This window comes from Argiope bruennichi, chromosome 3 (assembly GCF_947563725.1).
Source record: "Argiope bruennichi chromosome 3, qqArgBrue1.1, whole genome shotgun sequence".
In the NCBI taxonomy this organism is placed as follows: Eukaryota; Metazoa; Arthropoda; class Arachnida; order Araneae; family Araneidae; genus Argiope; species Argiope bruennichi.
This window is the reverse complement of record NC_079153.1, coordinates 24,051,990-24,071,702: the sequence shown is the minus strand read 5'-3', so window position 1 is coordinate 24,071,702 and position 19,713 is coordinate 24,051,990. Positions and strand designations below refer to the sequence as shown.

Here is a 19,713-nt window from a genome sequence, read left to right as displayed (position 1 = left end):
TTAGAAACCTGTGAGAATTTATACAAGCTAACGTGAGAAATCCTGCAAAATCACATGACTTCTACCAAGAGTTTCATGTGCATTTTATGGTGTGAGGCATGCCATGCTGCTTTAGCCCTTGCTCCCTACTGTCTCTTGTAGATACAGTGCCATTAAAGAATTGTGTAAACATTCTTATCGTTCCATCCTGAAATGCTGGGTTTTTTTCCACACATATGATGAGTCTTTCATAGATGATAATACCATCATCCACTAAGCAGCAGTGCTTTGTGAACATGCTGTGGAGGTCGAGAATCTAAATTGGCCTTTGCAAAGTTCGGGAAATGTTGGAACTATGGCAGGATTATCAAATACGTAAAGTATGCAAATGCCAAACTTCCAAAGATTTTTTTTATATACTATTGTTCTGGGATAATCTAATTTTCTGATTTCATTTAATTTACAAGGACCGTAAATCAGAACATATTAAATTAAATGACGTTTAAATTTCAAAACAGGATAATTAAAATTTTTTTCATGATTTCAAATTCGCTTCCAGAGTAGTATGGTTCAATTTTGTTAACAGTTCGCTGACTGATTCACAAATCAACAACTGAGTCAATCTTTGCATTAGAGTATATAAAATGACTTTAAAAGATTTGTTTGTGCTATTTCGTTTATATTTATTTTAAAACCTCTCATAGAAAAATAACTTTGAATGAGTGAGACTAAAACCAAATCCTTTGAAGATGAAGATAAATGTTTTCGTATATCAACTGCCATTGTTACGAATTACAGTGTCTAAAGAATAGATGGCGCTGTGTGTATTCACTTTCATTTATATGCATTACATACTCTTTCTTGCACATTGCTCACTTCTGTAATATTTCGTGCAATAAACATGTGTTTGAGACCTTTGGAGTTTTCTCTTAACAAGGAGTAACACACATGCAGGCCAGCTGGTGGGAGCGAGTTCCCTGCAGTTATTTTATTTTTACTTGCCAACTGCTTGTATAGAAAGTATAATTTGAAATCAATAAAAAAAAAATATATTCGATTTTGGAAGTTGAGGTGATAAAAATTGGGGAGGGGGTGAAGCTGGAATTGCATGGAATACTTCAGGGTTTAAACGTTCCTGGCTATACGGAGGCAGTTAAAGCCATGTAAATTGAGCAAGTAATTAAATGAATGAAAATAACCGGCAATTTTCTGAATGAGAAGAGATTGCTTTAAGAAATCGCGGTGGTGCCTAAAAATATTTTTAAAAAACTCAGTATTATCATCTTGGAGATGTGATTGTTCAGCTGGATTATCAGTCAGTATTCATTCAAATTTTTTCTGTAAGAATCCCATTTTTTCTTAACTACGAGCCTCTGCTGCAATGTAATCCTGCGACTGCATGTCGCAGCACACACCCTGCATACACGTACACCACATGACTTTATGGAAGGTGTTCATATCACATGGAGGGGAAAAAATCGTCCCAAATCCCTCCGCATCCCAATGAAGAGTTGGGGGAGGCTGAGGATTTCTTCCCCTCCCACGAAGCGGTGGCAACACAAAAGCCATCCCTCCCCCTTCTTTCCATTGTGTGCAGGGCTCTGCCACCTCTTTGTGTGGGCCCAGTAAATGGCCTCAGTGTGCTCACCACCCCCACCGATGGGGAGGGCCCCTAGAGGACTCCCAACCCTCTGCCGCGTGAGGCAAACGAAGGATATCAAAACGAATGCGAGAGCCTTGAAACCGTTCGTTCTGCAGGGTAGCTGCGAGAATTTGGTTGCTATGCAAATATGCGCAAAGATATCCCTGCGTTTCATTGCGTGGCCAGTTCACTAGTGGCGTAATAGTTAGCATCAATTGTTTACAGAAACAAAAACACAGAAAACGAACTAGTCACTATCACTAATCACAAAAGTAAAGAATATCCAGAAAACTTTTTTTACAATTTTAAGATTTTATTACTCATTATCTATGCTGTTTTCGCTATTATCTAATCAAATACCCACCCCCTTGTACTTTCGATATATAAGAGACAAACTAACAAGACAAACTAAGAATCCCAAGTGCATTTGAGATGTTAATTAAATTACTCGTCATCTCCTTTTATCAAACTATAACACTTATGGATTTCTCAATTCTTACATAAAAATATTATATTTTGATATAAGAATTCAAGTCGAGTACCACAGTTAATGTGTAATGTAAAACAGAAACATATGTGAAAATAATTACAAAATCAGAAATAGACTTTGAAATATATCTTTTGCATTATCATAAGTACACTTCTATTTGGACAACATTAGTTAGCAGATCTTGAAGGAAATATATTTATTGCCATATTCTCATCATCATAGTGTAATGATCAACGAAAAATGAAGCCAAACTTTAATTGATCTTTTAAAATAAAATCAGATAAAAAATAATAAGATAAAGATAATAATTTCTGCATCAAGTCAATAATGTTCTGATTGTTGTTTGATACATGACATTTATAACGTAAATCTATAAAAAGATATATATCCTTTGATACTTATTGGGTTTTCTGGAGAAGTAACCATTGTTCAGGATGATAAGGTCAAAAACATAGATAAGGTTTAACATAAGATTCTAGTAAATCATCACAGGTACCTGAAATATGCAAATAAAATGAGATCATAAACTTTGATAGTAAATTCTGTGGCTTGACAAAAGTCCCTTCACTCTCAAAGCTAAGGTATATGGAGCTGATTTTAGTTAAGAAAACGTTCCGTTTTGAAACATCAAAGGAGCTATTTTGAGATAGATTTTGCAATTTTGAAAAGCGATCAGATGTCAGAGGCAGCACATGGAATAGCATTTTCTTATCAAACTTCCATGCTATTCCAACGGGAATTCGCCTGGCCCTCGAAGTCAGGTTTAACGACCACATTGTCTACATATACAATGAACCAGTGTTGGAATCAAGTCTCGAGCTTTGAACTGTCTGGTTTTAAAGTCGCGACTTCCATATCAGGTAACGGGACACTTTAATGCTCAGGAGGTTTTCGAAAAATGTTCGATTCAAAGCTTAATATTCCGTTAGTCACAATCCTCAGTGAGAAGATTACGTTACGGTTTCGTCAACATTGAAGTGTCCGCCAGCTATTAAAACTCTCTAAATGACCGCCATCTTGCGCAGAGAAGAAAAAGGTTTTGATTTAGAAATATTTATTATTTTTTTCTTTTTTTTGTAGAATTGCAATCAAAATGTTATCAACCGACACATTGGCGAGAATGGCGCTTGAAATATTGGCGATGTGTTACTATTAGATAGTTAGATGTATGTGGTTAGGTCTTACATTGAAACTGCGACTAAATCTCAAAGTAAAACCTAATCATATCGAGTCACAGAGAGTGTTATGCACTTTTATTCAACAAAGAATTATCTGAATTATATGGAACTCAGATCCAATGAAATAGCTGGGGGGGGGATATGAGATAAGCTACTTATAATATAGATATAACAACGGATAGTTATAACATAGAAAACTGGTAGATAAAGACAATTTTTTGTGGTTTAAATTCTATATCTAGTTAATAGAAGATCAATAACACCAAAAGCTTCGGAAAGGTAAAATTGGTTGTTTGAATTATTGTCTTTTGCATTTGAAGGAGATAACTTTTTATTGTGATTTCAATGGGAGGAACGACTTCATTTTCAATAAAGTCGGATTAAATGTTGCAGACGAGTTATAAACAATACAAGTTTGAGGAAATATATTTTCTCACCAACCAATCTCGAAAAACAACCGTTTTCATTAATTTCTATTTGATCACTATAAAGCAATTTTTAAATAACAAATATTTGATGAAATGAAACATAAAACACTTAATTGCGAATCAGTTTCAAAAGAGACACTAAATTTGGCAATTAATTTAATTAATAAGAAAAGGATTAATCATAACTAATAAAAAGTGATAAAAATGGTAGAAATTATAAAGATGGAGACTCCCTTATCTTCTATTGCTCAGCAGTCTGTAAGTAACTACATACGAATCTGATTTTTTTTAACATAATACAAAATTTACAATTGCTGTTGAAAGCAATGAGTTACCTAAAAAAAAATAATAAAACAGATGAATTTGAAAGTATGAAAACTGAAATCTTAGGACTAACATTTTCATATTTGAAATATTTTATTCTAATTTGAATGTGTTTGAATACATATCTCTTATAAATGAAATGAATGCATAAAATTAAATCCAGATTTATAAATTACACAGAAAGTAATAATTATTATGGACGCTCGGGGTCCTCTAAAAATGTTGGTTCTCTAAGCAATTGCTTATTTCGTTTATTCGATAATCCGGCCTTGGATCCGTGCATTTGAAGCTGTTAGCAAGGCTGATTGTTCCACTAAAAACGCTTCATGAAATTTTGTGGATGTGCCTCATATTAATAGGTTTAAAAAAAGAGATGAAATAAATAGTTCATTTAGCAAAATCAAAAAGTTTTTAAAAACATTTTGCAAAAAAAAAAAAAAAAAATGATGCAAGTTTGTATTTTTTAGTAAGATATTCATTAAAAATACGTTTGAATATCTGACGGGAACAAAAACATCAAACAATGCGAACATAGCAAAAAAATGGCACCTCTTTGAGCATTCAGAAGAAATAGACAGCAAGTAGATTTCTTGAAAATCGTTGAAACGATTAGCAAGACATTTACAGGAAATTTACAGATTTACAGCAAAATTACAGCAAATTTAAAGACATTTACAACTGGACTTTATAGAAAATTCCAATCTTCGATTTACATTGATTTTTAAATATTTTTTTCTAAAAAATAAGCGGTTTTTAAATATTCTAAGTGGCTAATTAATATTATAAATGTTTTTAAACATTTTTTTAAAAAATATTTTAAGTTTTCTACAAAATGACAATATAATCCAATTTGTCATTTAAGGAAGAAGAAAAAAAAATAGAGAAATGCACGAATTTATAATTATTATTATTATTTTTTAATTCAGGACACTGTAATCAAGTCGAAAATTACGTGCAATCGAATTAACGAAATTCAGATTGCATCTTATAAAAGATGAGAAGAAATAATAAGGATGCTTTGATTGTTAGTATCTATGAATGTAATGCCCGAAGGAAACTATTTAAATGAATGAGATCAAGATGAAGAGACTCAATAAACAAACACAATCTATAGTAACATGACTTCCCAATTAATACAATCTGAAGTCACATCGGCATCACAATGTGTGACTTTAAAGCTCTGAAATCACTTTTTTTTATATTAGAAAATAGGCTGTAAATATCATAGAAGTAAAGCAACACAAAATGTAGATCAATATTTTATGCTACCCACTGTGGTGAAAGCTTATAAGCCAGTTAACAGCTACACTACACGAGCAATTGCTTTTGTGTTGTGGTTATGTTACTGGGCTACGAACCACAAGGTCCCATGTTCTATCCTCGCCCATACCAATCCACATCGCCACACCACCAAGTCTACATGCTTACATGAAATACGAATGCCAGTTTTCTAAACAACAACTTCAATGGTACCAGAATTTCTAAATTAAAACTGTCGCCTTTATGCTCACAAATCTATGTTATAAGTTAACTAAGAGCAACCCACCATGCAAGTTGCAGAGCAGCAATCCTAATAAAAGGCGACAAGCCTGTCAAAATGCGAGAAGTTCACAGTTTTAGATGCCCCGATCCGAAGTATTACAATTTCATAGGTACATATATACTGCTGCGGTTCCTTTCTTCAAGCTTCGATAATAATAATAAATAAATACTTAAAATAAAAATAATTAACGCTATAATAATATTCTCACAAACTGTCCAGAACTGACTTCACGCAGCTATTTTGCAAGCTTATAAACTTATGTTACACATTTCATTAAAGCAAGCAACCCATAGTATAGTAGTCTACATAGTAGTATCCTACATAGGGTGACTAGTAAAATGCGAGAGAATCCACAGTATTAGGGGTTCTCGACCCGAAGTGTTACAATTACATAGAAATTGCTACAGTTCCACTCTTCAGGACTCAAAAAATGCTACAATGAAAAGCTCAAAAATTATTCAGAACTGCCTTGCTAACAACAACTCACCATATTTATTGTAAAGCCTTGACCTAGTTATAGGTGACAAAATTGGTTAAATGCAGGGGTCCACGGTATTAGAGGGCCTCGATTCGACGAGTTATATTTACATATATACTGCTACAATTCTAATCTCCAATACTTGAAATAATTGGTTAACAATCGTGGGATATATTTTCGATTTAACATTTAATTACATTTTTATAATAGAATTAAGTCCATGCACAAACAAATAAAAAGAGCTCTGAAATAATTTTGCATTATCTTAGATTAAAACTAACATGCTTATTCAACTGAAAGACATTTTTAATGCAATACTTGAACTTGTTTCACCTGCGCCGAGGTTTATAAAATGATATTCAAATGAAGACAGATATAATCTTATGTTTAAAGAAATGTGAAGTTTATTGCGATATTTTTCCTTAATAATCGCATGCGATGAGTACGTTCTTTGCAAAAGTTCAGTTTCATAAAAAGTATTAAATATTTTATTGCTTTAATATTGAGATTTTGATTATTTTCCTTCACTGCTACCTAATGACTGAGAAACCTGTATTAAAATTTACAAAATGTCCACTCAAATCACTGTAAGTTCCCTCCCCCCCCCATTCTTGCTTCCTTATCTTTTCGTGATTGCCAACATTACTTTCGCACACTTCTAACTAGTAAGTCCAGAACCTTCAGGAGTACACGTACCACAGGTTCAGAACCTCCAAAATATAAAAGTTTTTTTTTTTTTTTTCCCAATAACCCTAATTACAGATGATTTATCTTCATAGAGGAAGATAGGACTTGAAATTATTTTATATACATGCAAGAATGGGATAAGAACTTTAATAGTGGAAATCGAAGATCAATAGATATTAATGGATAATGATTGCCGGCCACATCGAAAATGCCCAGTGGATGAAATGAAGGAATCATTCAAATGATTGGCTAGCATTTCCAGAAACCAATAGTATATGAACCGAGCACATTAAACGGATAAGTTGCTATTCCCGCAACAATTTCACAAGCGGTTGAAAAACTAGAAAAAAAAATCAGAACGAAAAAAACGGGACAGAATGTTTAATATACTGGCCGATTTTATTCTTCGCGAACATTTAACTTTGTCGTCAGGAAACATCCTACAACCTATTTAAAGTGATTTTCATACAAGAAATCATTCTTCTTCTAATATGTTTTCTTGAAAAGTGCAAAATTTGTGGTTTTTGTTTCATGAAAAAACTTAATAAAATGTTTCTACTCCCTCACCCCCTTTCTTTTCGTCTATGGACGATTTTTTTCTCTTTATATTTATATTATTTAAAGTTTGTGAATGCTGTGCCAATCACCAAAACTTTTAGCCACTTTCTATGCAAAATATATTAATGATTTATTTAGTTTTGAATGAAATATTAGCAGCGAAAAAAATGTACACATGTTTTTGCTTAAAACTCTCTAAACGTCACGTTTCAATAATGATTATTTCAGTCTTCTGAAAATTTGCGGCTTAGATAAAGAAAAGCTATCTGGTAAAAAAAGAATCAAATTTATAGCTTTAACAAAACGTCTCTTTTTACAAACAAAGAACATTTTTACAGCGCACCCACCCTCTATCCCGACGATGGGACAAAACCGTTGCTAGGCAACACGGATGGAAAACAGTATTTATGTATCTGTTCTCCCCCACACTCGTTGCTTGGCACTATTCCGAAAGTTAGTTGGGACGGAAAATAGAGCGGATACCTTTGGCGCCGAATGCCCGCTGATTTGGCGCGCTTATAACAACAATTTTTTTAAAGATACATTTTTACTTTAATAAATCAGTTATGTAACATTTATGGCAAAAAAACAGGTAAACTTTGAAGTAAATGATTAATACCTTGTTATTTATTTCCTTTACATATGGGTTTAGTTTTAGTTCGTAAATGTAAATCAACTATGTTTTTGCTTAAAATTGTGAGAATCGAAATACAAAAAGTAAATCAAGCATTCCAAACATCTACTTAAGGAAGGGGGGGATGAAGGAAAAAAATGAGCAAAATTGTTATTTTCGAAATAGAATGGAGAAAAGCATAGAGCTATGGTGAAAAGCTGCCGCTATTTTTAAACAGATATTTTGCCACAAAAAAAATAATAGTAATAATAAACATTATTTCCTCGGCTTTGTATTTTTGTATGTTTTGCATAGATATGCAATGTGGATACTAATATTTCTAGTTTGGATAATTCTAGTTCCATTTCAATATTTTCTATTTGGTTTTGTTCTCTAAAGTTTATTTTGTTATGGAACATCAAACAATATTTAAAAAACTAGTATCTGATTATATACCTATTTTAGTAAAATCTGAAAAAAAAAAAGAATAAATAAATTGATTTAATTGTTAGAAAATATATTTGCTCTATTTTAAAGAAAAAAAAAAGGGGGGGGGGTGATCTTTTAAATATAATTTCCATTGCAGTTAGTAAATGTTACTATTATTATTGGTTGATTTGAATTTTAAGCGTTTCAATATATTTTGCATTTTTACAACAAACTCAAACCTTTTTGAAAGCATTCGTAATTTCTTTCAAATTAAAAATAAAAAGTTCAAAGCTTTCAAGAATTAAAAATTTGGGTTTTTTTTATTAGATGAAATTGTTTCCCATATGGCTGAAATTAAAATGGTAACTTCTACTTCAAATTAGTAATAAATCATTTCAAAATAATCACCATATCAAATGCAATAATTTGAGAACAATTCTATCTACTCGTTTTTCAAGGGTGTATTTTAAAAAATAATTTATTCCCTAAGTATTTCAGCTGTTAGTTTTACTGCATCATGTTATTTATTATCACTTTTTTAAAGATATTTCCTTACTTTCGTAAGAATTCAAATATATATATATATATACTGAATACAAACAAACTGATCGATGCATTATGTTTACACTGTAATCTGAAGACAAAAAAATTTTGAATTAGCAAAATAAATAATCCAAAACAAAATTTAAAATCTATTCTATCAGATAATATTCCTTTAGAAATAATATCTGCAGTATTCACCAAAACTCAAACCGATATATTAACTTAATCTTAAATGAAGTGAGTGTTAAAAGAAATGTAAATACACTAACTTATTATTTTTTTTTTTCAATCCACAGAAGCCAACTTCTTACAATAAATTTTCGCGCACATGTCAACGATTTCGAGCATTGTTCAAAGAGGAGACTGATTCTTCAATTTCTTCGACAAAGATTCAGTATTTTTATGCATAAACACTTTCTTAGACAGACAACTTTCCAGAAAAGATATATGGTGGATTAAAGATATGCAAATTAATACTTTTAATTGTTTTAAAGTTAAAAACGTCTAAAAAAACTAATTTTTTAAAAAATATAATTTGCACAAGATGCTGAGTGATCTTTTTGAATGGAATCCCAATTCTACAAATGAATAAAACTGTTAAAAGATTTAAAAAGGGGGAAAATTAAATCATTTTGAAATTAACTTCGTAGAGTATTGCAATATAAATATAAAATATCTACAATCATTCATTAGAAAAAGACAAAATAACTAAAACGAAGATTTATTAATAAATATTAATGAGTTTTTAAACATGATCAATCAAAATGTCTTTCAAACCAGCTTTAAAAAAACTAAAAGACTTCGAAGCGTAAGTTGAAGCATACTTTAAAACATAATTTAGTATCAGAATGTATTTACTCGTGACTTAATCAGACTACATAAGTATGCTTATTATTATACGAAGGCACGCAATTCTCATTAAAAAGAATACAATTCTGGTTTACAATAACAGAATTAAAACTGTCGAAGGTCTAAATTCACATTCAAAACTAATTATTTTCATATTTGCATAAAATGCGATTCAGACTAAAAATTAACAAATAAAAAAAAATAAAAAAAATCTTGCGTTACGCTTCGGGGAGCTTCATTATGGACAGGAAATACAATATGGCTTCAAAATAGTACTTAAGTCTTACGAATTCGTCAAGCAAGAGCTTTCTTTTCTCGTTAAATATATAATTTTAGAAACAGTTAAGGAAATATTTAATTTTTTATAACAGTTAAGGAAATTCTTAATTCATAACTTATAAATGAAAGGTTTCGATGCATATAATAAAACAGATCATACGATCTGCAATAGCTGTAAAAACAATGTTAGGTGTTGATAAATTTATTAAACAAAATATTTCAACACTGAATTAGTTAGCTTTAGTACATTTTTTCTTTCCATTTATGATTACAGGATTATTATTCTATTCAAGATTACAGATTTCTTTGTATTTATCATTAGTCCACTCTCGTTTTTAATTTACTGACCTAATTTTTAACGGTAATGATACGATTATTTCTTTTTAACACGGAAAGTAGTAAACATGTGGAAATTCACATAAGCACAAAATCCTGTGAGGAATTTTAATAATTTTTAGAAATAAAATGAGATTCCAAAACGATACTTAAATTACCTACTCTATTAATCAAAAATCATCTCCCCTGGAACTCAATTTTATTACTAGAGAAGTACGTTTGATGAATTAGAATGTTTATTTTTTTAAAAGAGCGGAGCTTTTTCATTTGCATTTGAAACTAAAAATAATAACATTTTTCAAGGCATTTTCAATTTGCTGGAAGGTAATCACTTATATAAATATACATTTTCGTCATGTCATGCAATTTTGCACACCGTATATATAATAGCCTTTGATAGTAATATGCGAATTATACATTTATTGCCGTAATTGAAACCATCATAAATTATATAATGAGTTACTCAGTGAAAAATCAGATTATGATTGAAAGAAAAATATATAATACATTTCCTTGTTATTATCCATATTAACATTTGAATACAACAAAATCGCTAATATAGTTTTATCTCATTTTCTATTAGTGTTATACTTTTCCGAAATATGTATGCTTTTTTATACATATTAAGAGATTATTTTGTTCAAAAAAATATTCAAATAAGGGTAAGAAAAGACATAAAGTATTATATTACATTACATTCTAGTGATACCCGAAAAAATTTTTACGATTTCGTACAATCATTAATATGCTGTTCTTCCGAGTTTTTCATTTCTGTTCAAGATGAAATACGAAAAATTATATACATTTTAATTTATTGCTTCGCATCAACAATTTTTAGAAATGTTTTATATGAAGTAAAGTTTTTATTTAAAAATACTTCTTAAGTTTTAAAAATATTAAGCATTTTTCCGAGAACACTTACATTCAGAAGCAAAAATGATAAATCGATAGATGCGACACAATTTACAATGTAGCAAACACGTTCTGCAAGTAATCAACGATTTACGAAACACATAAATTTTCTGATAAGTTAAGAGGGCATGCTATTTGAAAATTTAACAACCCAGAATTAAAATGAAAAAATAATAAATAATTTTCATGCTATTTCTCACCATATTTGAGAAGCAACGAAAAATATAAACTGGAACTTTTAACTTCTGATCATTGTTTTCAATAATTCAATAACGGAAGTTAAAATAAAGCAAGATCATATATGGAAATAATTGGTTTAGGAAACAAAGAATAATATGAAATATAATAACACATTTCATCATAATATTCAGGAATTCAATATTCAAGACTCAATAAAGAAACAGTAAATTTTCTCATCAATAAAAATAATTTATTTACAAAGCATCTGGCAAGTATCATATATATATATATAATAATTTCCGTCCATGACAGTGACTTAGTTCACAACACTTCATAAAAAGAAAGTGTCCAACTGAAGCATTGATAGGGCATTTAATCATTTCATAACATTTGTCTATGAAAATAGCTTTTAATCCAGTACAAAATTAAGTACAAAGTACTTTTTTAAAATTTTTTGACACTTGATAACAGGAAGAACATTTGAAAAATTCCTTGGACAGTATTAAATGATTGTCATATTGAGCTAAAAATACATGATGCATGAAATAGTAGAAAAATACATCATTTTTAAATGAATCACAGCATATTATTTATTACTCTATGAAATTGAGCAAGTATTTATACTTTTTTTTTGTCTAATATTAACTTTGAATATTTAATAGTAAATCCAAAAATATTATTTTTCAACATTTTAATATTGGCTTACAGTACATTTTGAAGTACAGGCACAGTCATAGTAATATTTTATTATAGTATTAAATGTGGCAAAAAAATCACTTAAATATAAAAACTGTTATTTCAAATATTAAAAAAATAAGTGATTTTCATATCTACTATTAAAAATTTTTAATACTGTACATACAAAATGTAACGTCTGCAAAAGAAAATTGCATATTCTCTACACATTTTTTATATTAGAAAATGTTTACAACAGAAATTCAATTCACAGAATAAATTTCATGACAAAATATATGAAACAATAAAAAGAAAAGTGCTGAATTGTCATCAAGTTAAAAATAATTAAAGTAATACTTTTGATATAAATATGAATTATTAAATGTTCCATGCTTTTCTGATGTTATAAATTAAAAGAAATTTATTTTATTAATTGTATATCAAATATATTTATTACTCCAATTTTTTTTGAATAAATTTATAAATACAAATCAATTTATATTTTTGGCAAGAAAAAGAGCCTTATATCTAAAAATCAGATACATGGATAGTCATTCCATCAGACAGAACAATATATAAATATTGGTCAGTAACTTTGAATTGAATATGTATCAATAGAAATTTTTTGTAAGACGAATATCTTGATCACATTTCAGCATTAAGTAAATCTGTATTGTAGCAATACATTGCCAGGAGACAAAATTGTACAACAAAGAATATACAACTCCAACTCACTCTATAAAACTTATCACATGGAAGGGGAAGAATCATTGCACAAAAACAGCAGGGAAAAAAATGGAAAGCAATATTTACATTCAGAAGAAAAATGCACATATACAGCAAGGTTGGGTGAAATTTGAGGTAGAAGGAAAGTTTACAATATTTAAAGAATTTAATGAAACCATACTATTTAATAAAATTATTTCTTTACAAATAATATTTAATTCTCAATATTTGAGCTATTTGAATCAAATAATAAACAAAGAGGTAATTGAAATTTTTAAAGACAGCAATAGTATTTTTTAAAATTTTTGTCAACTTTTATTCAGTTTCCTTTAACCCTCTTAGCATCCAGTAACTTTAAGATCTTAAAAATTGGTTTTTAAAGTGAATAAATTTGGCAACTCTGAGAGTTAATGCAATGAAAATCTTCTATTACCCATAACTTTAAATGATTTTTTTTTAAAATTATCTTAAAGACTAATTGATATGCTATACATATATATTACTTTTTTATTTAATACAAGAAAGACTAGCATGGAAACATATTTAAATCTACAGATTAAAATTATAGTTCATTAAAATATTTAACCTCAATTTAATATGAATAAATTAATGTCATATTTACACCTGCAATTTAGTAAGATCTTTTGTTAATAAGAAGCTAAATTATATTTAAAATTTTTTCTTTGATTAACAATATTTTTGAAAATGCCAACTTTTAATTAACAGGCTTGATGATTTAAATTTCAAGTCACATCCTGTTTAATTTTATATGAAAATCCTACATCATTCTTGTAACAAAATCATAAACATGATTTTAGAAATTTACACAGAAAAATAATTTTTTGTTGTAAAAAGGAAACATTTTTATTTTCCATAAGTATAGCAGAAAAATATTTAACTTTTATTCTATGCATAATTTATTCACTTCAGGATTCTGTAACACAATGTCAAAATGAGAATCATAATGAGCAGAGTACAATAGTTTTTATTATAATTATGGCTGAATTAAATGGTATTCAACTATAAAGATTATCACTATACCAACAGGTAATACTATTTTTGTATTTTGAAATAATTAATGCCAGCTATACCTTTGTAAAAAACTGTTATGTAATTTAGATTATTAACATCTGAAACAAAACTGCTAGCACATGAAGAGTCTTATTTTGTAAGATTGATTTAAAAGTGATAAAAGGAAGTTTTGGCAACAAAGAAAATAAGCATAGCAGAAGAAAAGGGGAAAAAAAAACATAAAAATAGGAAATATTCATAAAATGAAAACAAGACAAACAAGTGGTAAAATTCACAATGACTCAACATACATAATTTAGAAGTTAAGTATAAATATCAGAAACAAATATTTTAAATTCTAATTAGTATCAAAAACATGTATACAAAAACAAGTGCAGTAGGAACTAAAATAGCTAATTACAAGTGCAATACTAAGAACTCTTCATAAAATATATATAATAATGCCCAAAGCAATAAAGGAAGAAAAAAACTGAAAATTTCACAAAGCAAATGACAGCACTTCTAGATAAATAAAAAAATTATATAATTTCACATGGGAAAATCCATTGCTTAAAATTTTATAAAACCTAATTTGGTATTTTAGTATTAAATTGATGATATATCTCTTTAAAGCAAGGAATGTTTCTAAGTCAAAGAATGCAAACAAAAACTATATAATAGGTATTAAAATTAATAAATCTCAATAATATTTTTAGAAAATGAAGAGAATAAAATTTTAAAATTCAATGAATTTTAGATTATTTAAAAAAAAAGCAATTGTTCAAATGATATTTAGTAGAATTTTAAATGGAATTAATAATTTCCTGTATGATCAGTCAGTAGTAAGAAAATTAGTTCAAGCATTAATTAACTTTGAAATAAAAGAATTTTGTTACAGTTCAGTTAAAGTTGCAATATATTAAAAGGCATGTAAACATGTAAAAGATATTATTTAAGCTTTCATATGTACACTTAGATAGGTTGAATTCTCAAAATTTTTATTATAAATTTAATAATAAACTTTATAAAACACTTTTGCTGTCAGTTAAAAATGGCAAGATAATCTTTATATTCAACAGATAAAGTATATTAATTTTTCCTTCTTCTAAATTGAAAAAAGAACATTGATTAACATAAAATTATATATGGTAGAAGGCATACTGCTGATATGAATAATATCATTAAAATTCAGAAATTTATAAGAGAAAAAATAATGCCCTCTTAAAAAAAATTTAATGAAAGTAAAAATGACATTTCAATTTTTGAAACATGCTACCTTAGTAAATGATTTTTTTTTACAAAGGAACTTTTGCATTTGGCAAGATTCAAGCATATAAAATAATTATGAATGATAAAATTATACATATAAAAGTAACAGAGAATTTACTTCTCATTTAACAAAAGAAGTATTTTAACATAAAATAATGTAGCATAATTTTAAAAGAAAATTAAACCGACAATCCTACATTTTTTTTACAAAATTCACATCAAACATTAAAAATGAAATAATTTTTTAAAGTAAAAATTAAAATGCTTTATTTTCTCTTATTATTAAACACCTTATTATTAAACACCTTATTATTAAACACATTCTCTTATTATTAAACACCATTAAAAAATAATTTTATGTATTAATATTATAAGTTAAATGACATTTTTTTTATTCTGAAATTTTTAATTTCAAGTAAAACGAGAATTAAAAAATTTTCTACAATGCACTTTAGGTACACTGTAATTATACAAGAAATAGAATTGATAATCTTGGCATATTGATATCTACAAAACACATAATTAAGAATTTTTTAATAATCTAATCTTTTTTAATAATATAATTTTGTTTCTATAATACACATTCTGATTTCTAGAGGTATAAAAGGCATTCATATAACTTCTCATTCACATATTTTAATAATTTTTACAATTATTGCATTCTGTTTTGTAATTCTATAAATTTCTTGATTAATTACATCATACATTTTTCACTTTCTGGTATACTTTCACAATTACATTGGAAGAATAAGTTACTGTGGATGGAATAGACAGATATATGTTTATATACATTTCTAAAAATTATTAGAAAAATATGTTTATAGTTTCTAAAAATAGTGTTTACAGATCTACACAATCACAGTAATATTCCTTAAAATATTTTTTGTATTAAGGTCTCTGTTCAGTACGAATAATCTATTTTGAAGCCTTCAATTACAAAGAGACAATATGAATTAATTTATTCATCTATTATACACAAACTTTTAACTTAACTAAAAAAGAAAAATCTCGCTAACACGTAAATTATTACAAGATATTCCTTTTCTGAAATATATTTTATCAGTATCACATCTAAAAAGTAATGAAACCCGCAATTAAATAAATTAACAGTCTTGATAACGAATTACCGCAATTGGAAGTTTCATATTTAGATGTTAAAACAGTTTGCAAATATCTACTCAATACTTAGTCAAATTTTACAAAATATTATTACATTTTCATATGAATATTATAAGATTGGATAGATATGTTACAAACATATGGACTGCCATGCATAAAATTTTTAATTTTCATAGCTGGGCAACAAAGGATTTGTTTGTATATAAACTGGCACACTTTAAATGTTCACTCTTCTAACGATATTATAATCAATACAAAATAAACAAGGTAAAATATGGATTGATTTTAAGAGAACCTAGATTTGACTCAAAAATATTTTTTCATCCTTATTCAGTAATGATCAAACCAAATGTCAAGATACAGTAGAAAATGAGAACTAAGCAATCATTCTTCAAAACACAGGTTCGCAAATGGTTTTTATAAATACAAAAGAAAGGTGGTCTATGTCTTATTTATAAACATCACATCTCTTATAAGAAAAATATATAAAAAAAATCACATAATTATTTACTTACAATTCCAATTACGACTCACAACTCCGCAACATAAGGGGAAAATACAATTTCACAGCCATTTCGCACATGGTCCAACACTTGCTGTTTCAAATGACAGACACATTCACGTAGCCTTGTCACATTATTCACGAGTTCAGCGTTTTCACTTTTGAGGTGCGCGACTTTGTCTTCGAGCCTGGCGATTCGTTCCAGCTTCCTCCGCCTGCACTTGCTGGCCGCGATGCGATTCCTCAGCCTCTTCCTCTCCAATTTGAGCCTCTCCTGGTCTTCCATGTCGATGGGTGACTGCGGGGGTGTACCTCCCATACAAGGGACGGTCTGCGGCTCCTCTTTGATGGAGACGATAGGCTCATGGCTGTAGTAGCCATTAGAGGCATAACAGTTTGAATTCATTGTGGACGACACCATGGGATTGCAATTCATGTTGATGGAGGAGAGAGGCTGTTGATATTCATACGAATCCACCATATTAGTGGAGCAAGGTATGGAGGAAGGAGGCATGATGTTGCAACTGGGATTGTTAGACGCATTGCTTACATTTACTAAATTCATATCAGTATGGATGGATTGCTGCTGAGGTTGTTGATATAAGGCCACATTGAGATTATTGGTGGACGTCACATGTTGTAGAGTGTTTAAGGCATCGGTGAAATCTCTGGAATATTGCTGTTCCCGCTCTTCTGCTTTGGTGGGATACATGCACTGATTTTGCGTTGAACCGACTAGGCTGGAATGCTGGGCCATGATCAGCTTTTCTAATTCCGGAGAACCCAGCTTTAGCATGTTCAGATCAGGAGATGTAAGTAAATGATTGACTTTATGTCTTTTGGGGCTCTTAGCGCCCAAGTCCAATGTCATAGGTCTCTTCATCATCATTTCTTCTTTAGCACGAAAACGAGAATCTTCATAAAAAGTAGTGTCCATCCCTTGACATTGGGAAGAATGCGTTTGAAGCACGCACGACGCCGTAGTTGACCGTTTGCCTTGCCGGCACTGACCGATCAAAACAATAGAAAGAGAGAAGTAATCAAAACGGGGAACGATCACAGCACCGCACGACTAGCACAAGCACACGGTTCTGTCGACACTAGCACTAAAGGACCACAGCGGTGAATCTACTACGGTATGAGTCACCGTCAGCCTTTTCTACCACCTACCATTCTTTAGGGTTGCAGAAAAACGAGAGAGAAACCCCATCTTCGCCAAGAGATAACGGCGTGTGCGGCTGTTGGTCGCCAAGACCTTGAAACCGAAAAATCATGTCGAAGTTCGTGCGATCGCTGCTCCATCAGAATATCTTCCTGAATCTTTTTTTTTTTTCTTTTCATCAGAGAAGGAAAATCGCTGGGTTTTTTTTGTATATTTTTTAATGTTTTTTTTTCAGCGCTACATGTCGGAACATTTACTTCACAGTCACTTTGAGTGAGTGATTAGGAATTCAATATAGAGTTTTGAAAACTGTGTTCGCTTTTATGGATTTTGTTAGCTTACTGTCTCTTTTGCTTCTAGACGATAAATATAATATTTTAGAAAGATCTTTGTATGAACTGCTTGCTTATGTACTTTATCATTAAAATTATAACTATCATCAAAATAATGAAAGTTCATGAATTAAGTCCGAGCAAACATGCATTGTTCTGTATGAATTTCAAATGACGATAATGCTTGCATTTTGCTAACAAAACTGTACTATTTTACTAACAAGTTCCATTTCAGTCTCTCTTGTTATCAAAGTAAGTACCTGCAGCGATAGTCCACTTGTATCCTTTATCGACAATTTCTACATAAAGAAGAAAGATAAATTACTTGGACGTTACAAAACAAGTTACAGCAATTATATGGTTTTTATATTATTAGGTGATTGCATGTATTTTGATCCTTTTTTCACTTTAAAAAAGCATTTATTGAGAAAAATTGGTACAATATATATTAATCAAAATTTTTCCATCATTTTCTACAACTTTTTCCCATTTTTGTCCAATAAGTCTTGAAACTGATTGTCTTCGAATTTTTTTGGTCTTCCAGACCGCTCTTTACCATTGATATCGAAATCTTAAATCGTTAAACCCAAAACCTACGATTGGGATATGACGCAGCAGCTTCGGCAGCAGATTTCTTCAAATCAAACAAACAAAAAAAAAAGCAATGAATGTCGAAAATGCAATTTGGAGAGTTCCATGATTGGGGTCTTTATACATAATTCAATAATACTAAATGGAAAACTTTCAAAATAATAACAATAATGTAATAGTAAAATGGTAAAACCCAGAAGCATTGTCGTTTATATAGATACTTCGCGTGTTTATCAATAGATGTCGCTGATTAAAATACATGCGAACACCTAATATTTAATATTTTTCTAATTTAGTTTAATTCCATCAACATCCTGTTTATTAACAACATCAGTTAGAGTAGGGATAGACCTCGCGATTTTAAAACGGAAGTCAGATGGCAAGGACGACAGCTATTCATTTCCTAATTTTCACACAGTTTTCGACATAAATTTAGCGTGCAGCTAGACTTTAAAAAAAAAGAAAATGGAATTCGATTCCAACAAGAGAATGATGACACGAGTACTCTTAAATGCCATAGAGATCCAAGGTCGAATTATTAAATAAGCAAAATAGGCAACTGATTATTCGTTCCGTATGTTTTAGGGGATCCGTGGCCTTGAAATTTGTTTTGCAATATTTTCAGAATTGTTTAAATTTTTGCTTCATAAGATAACACGAACTTATTCAAATTTTAACCAAGTGTCGTCTAAATTTAAGAGCAATATCCTGAGGAATATTTTCAAACTTTTTTTTTTCACTTGGGTAACTGATTTATAAGTCAACAGTCCTGAGAAAAAATTTTTAAATACTTTTATTTTGCAGAAAAAATGTCGTTGTTTTGTGTAGCATTTTGTTTAAGATCATTTTAAACATTTTTTTTTTTGTTCGAGATAATA

The 19,713-nt window shown here is 29.6% G+C and overlaps 1 protein-coding gene across 1 annotated transcript; it reads right to left on the bottom strand.

Moving 5' to 3' along the window:
- Positions 1 to 15,582: 15,582 nt before the first annotated feature.
- LOC129963484 (transcription factor Jun-like) lies at positions 15,583 to 17,872 on the bottom strand. Its single transcript, XM_056077894.1, has one exon. The coding sequence runs from the start codon at positions 17,685 to 17,687 to the stop codon at positions 16,779 to 16,781; it is 909 nt and encodes a 302-aa protein (XP_055933869.1). The 5' UTR covers positions 17,688 to 17,872; the 3' UTR covers positions 15,583 to 16,778.
- Between the last annotated feature and the right edge of the window lie 1,841 nt (positions 17,873 to 19,713).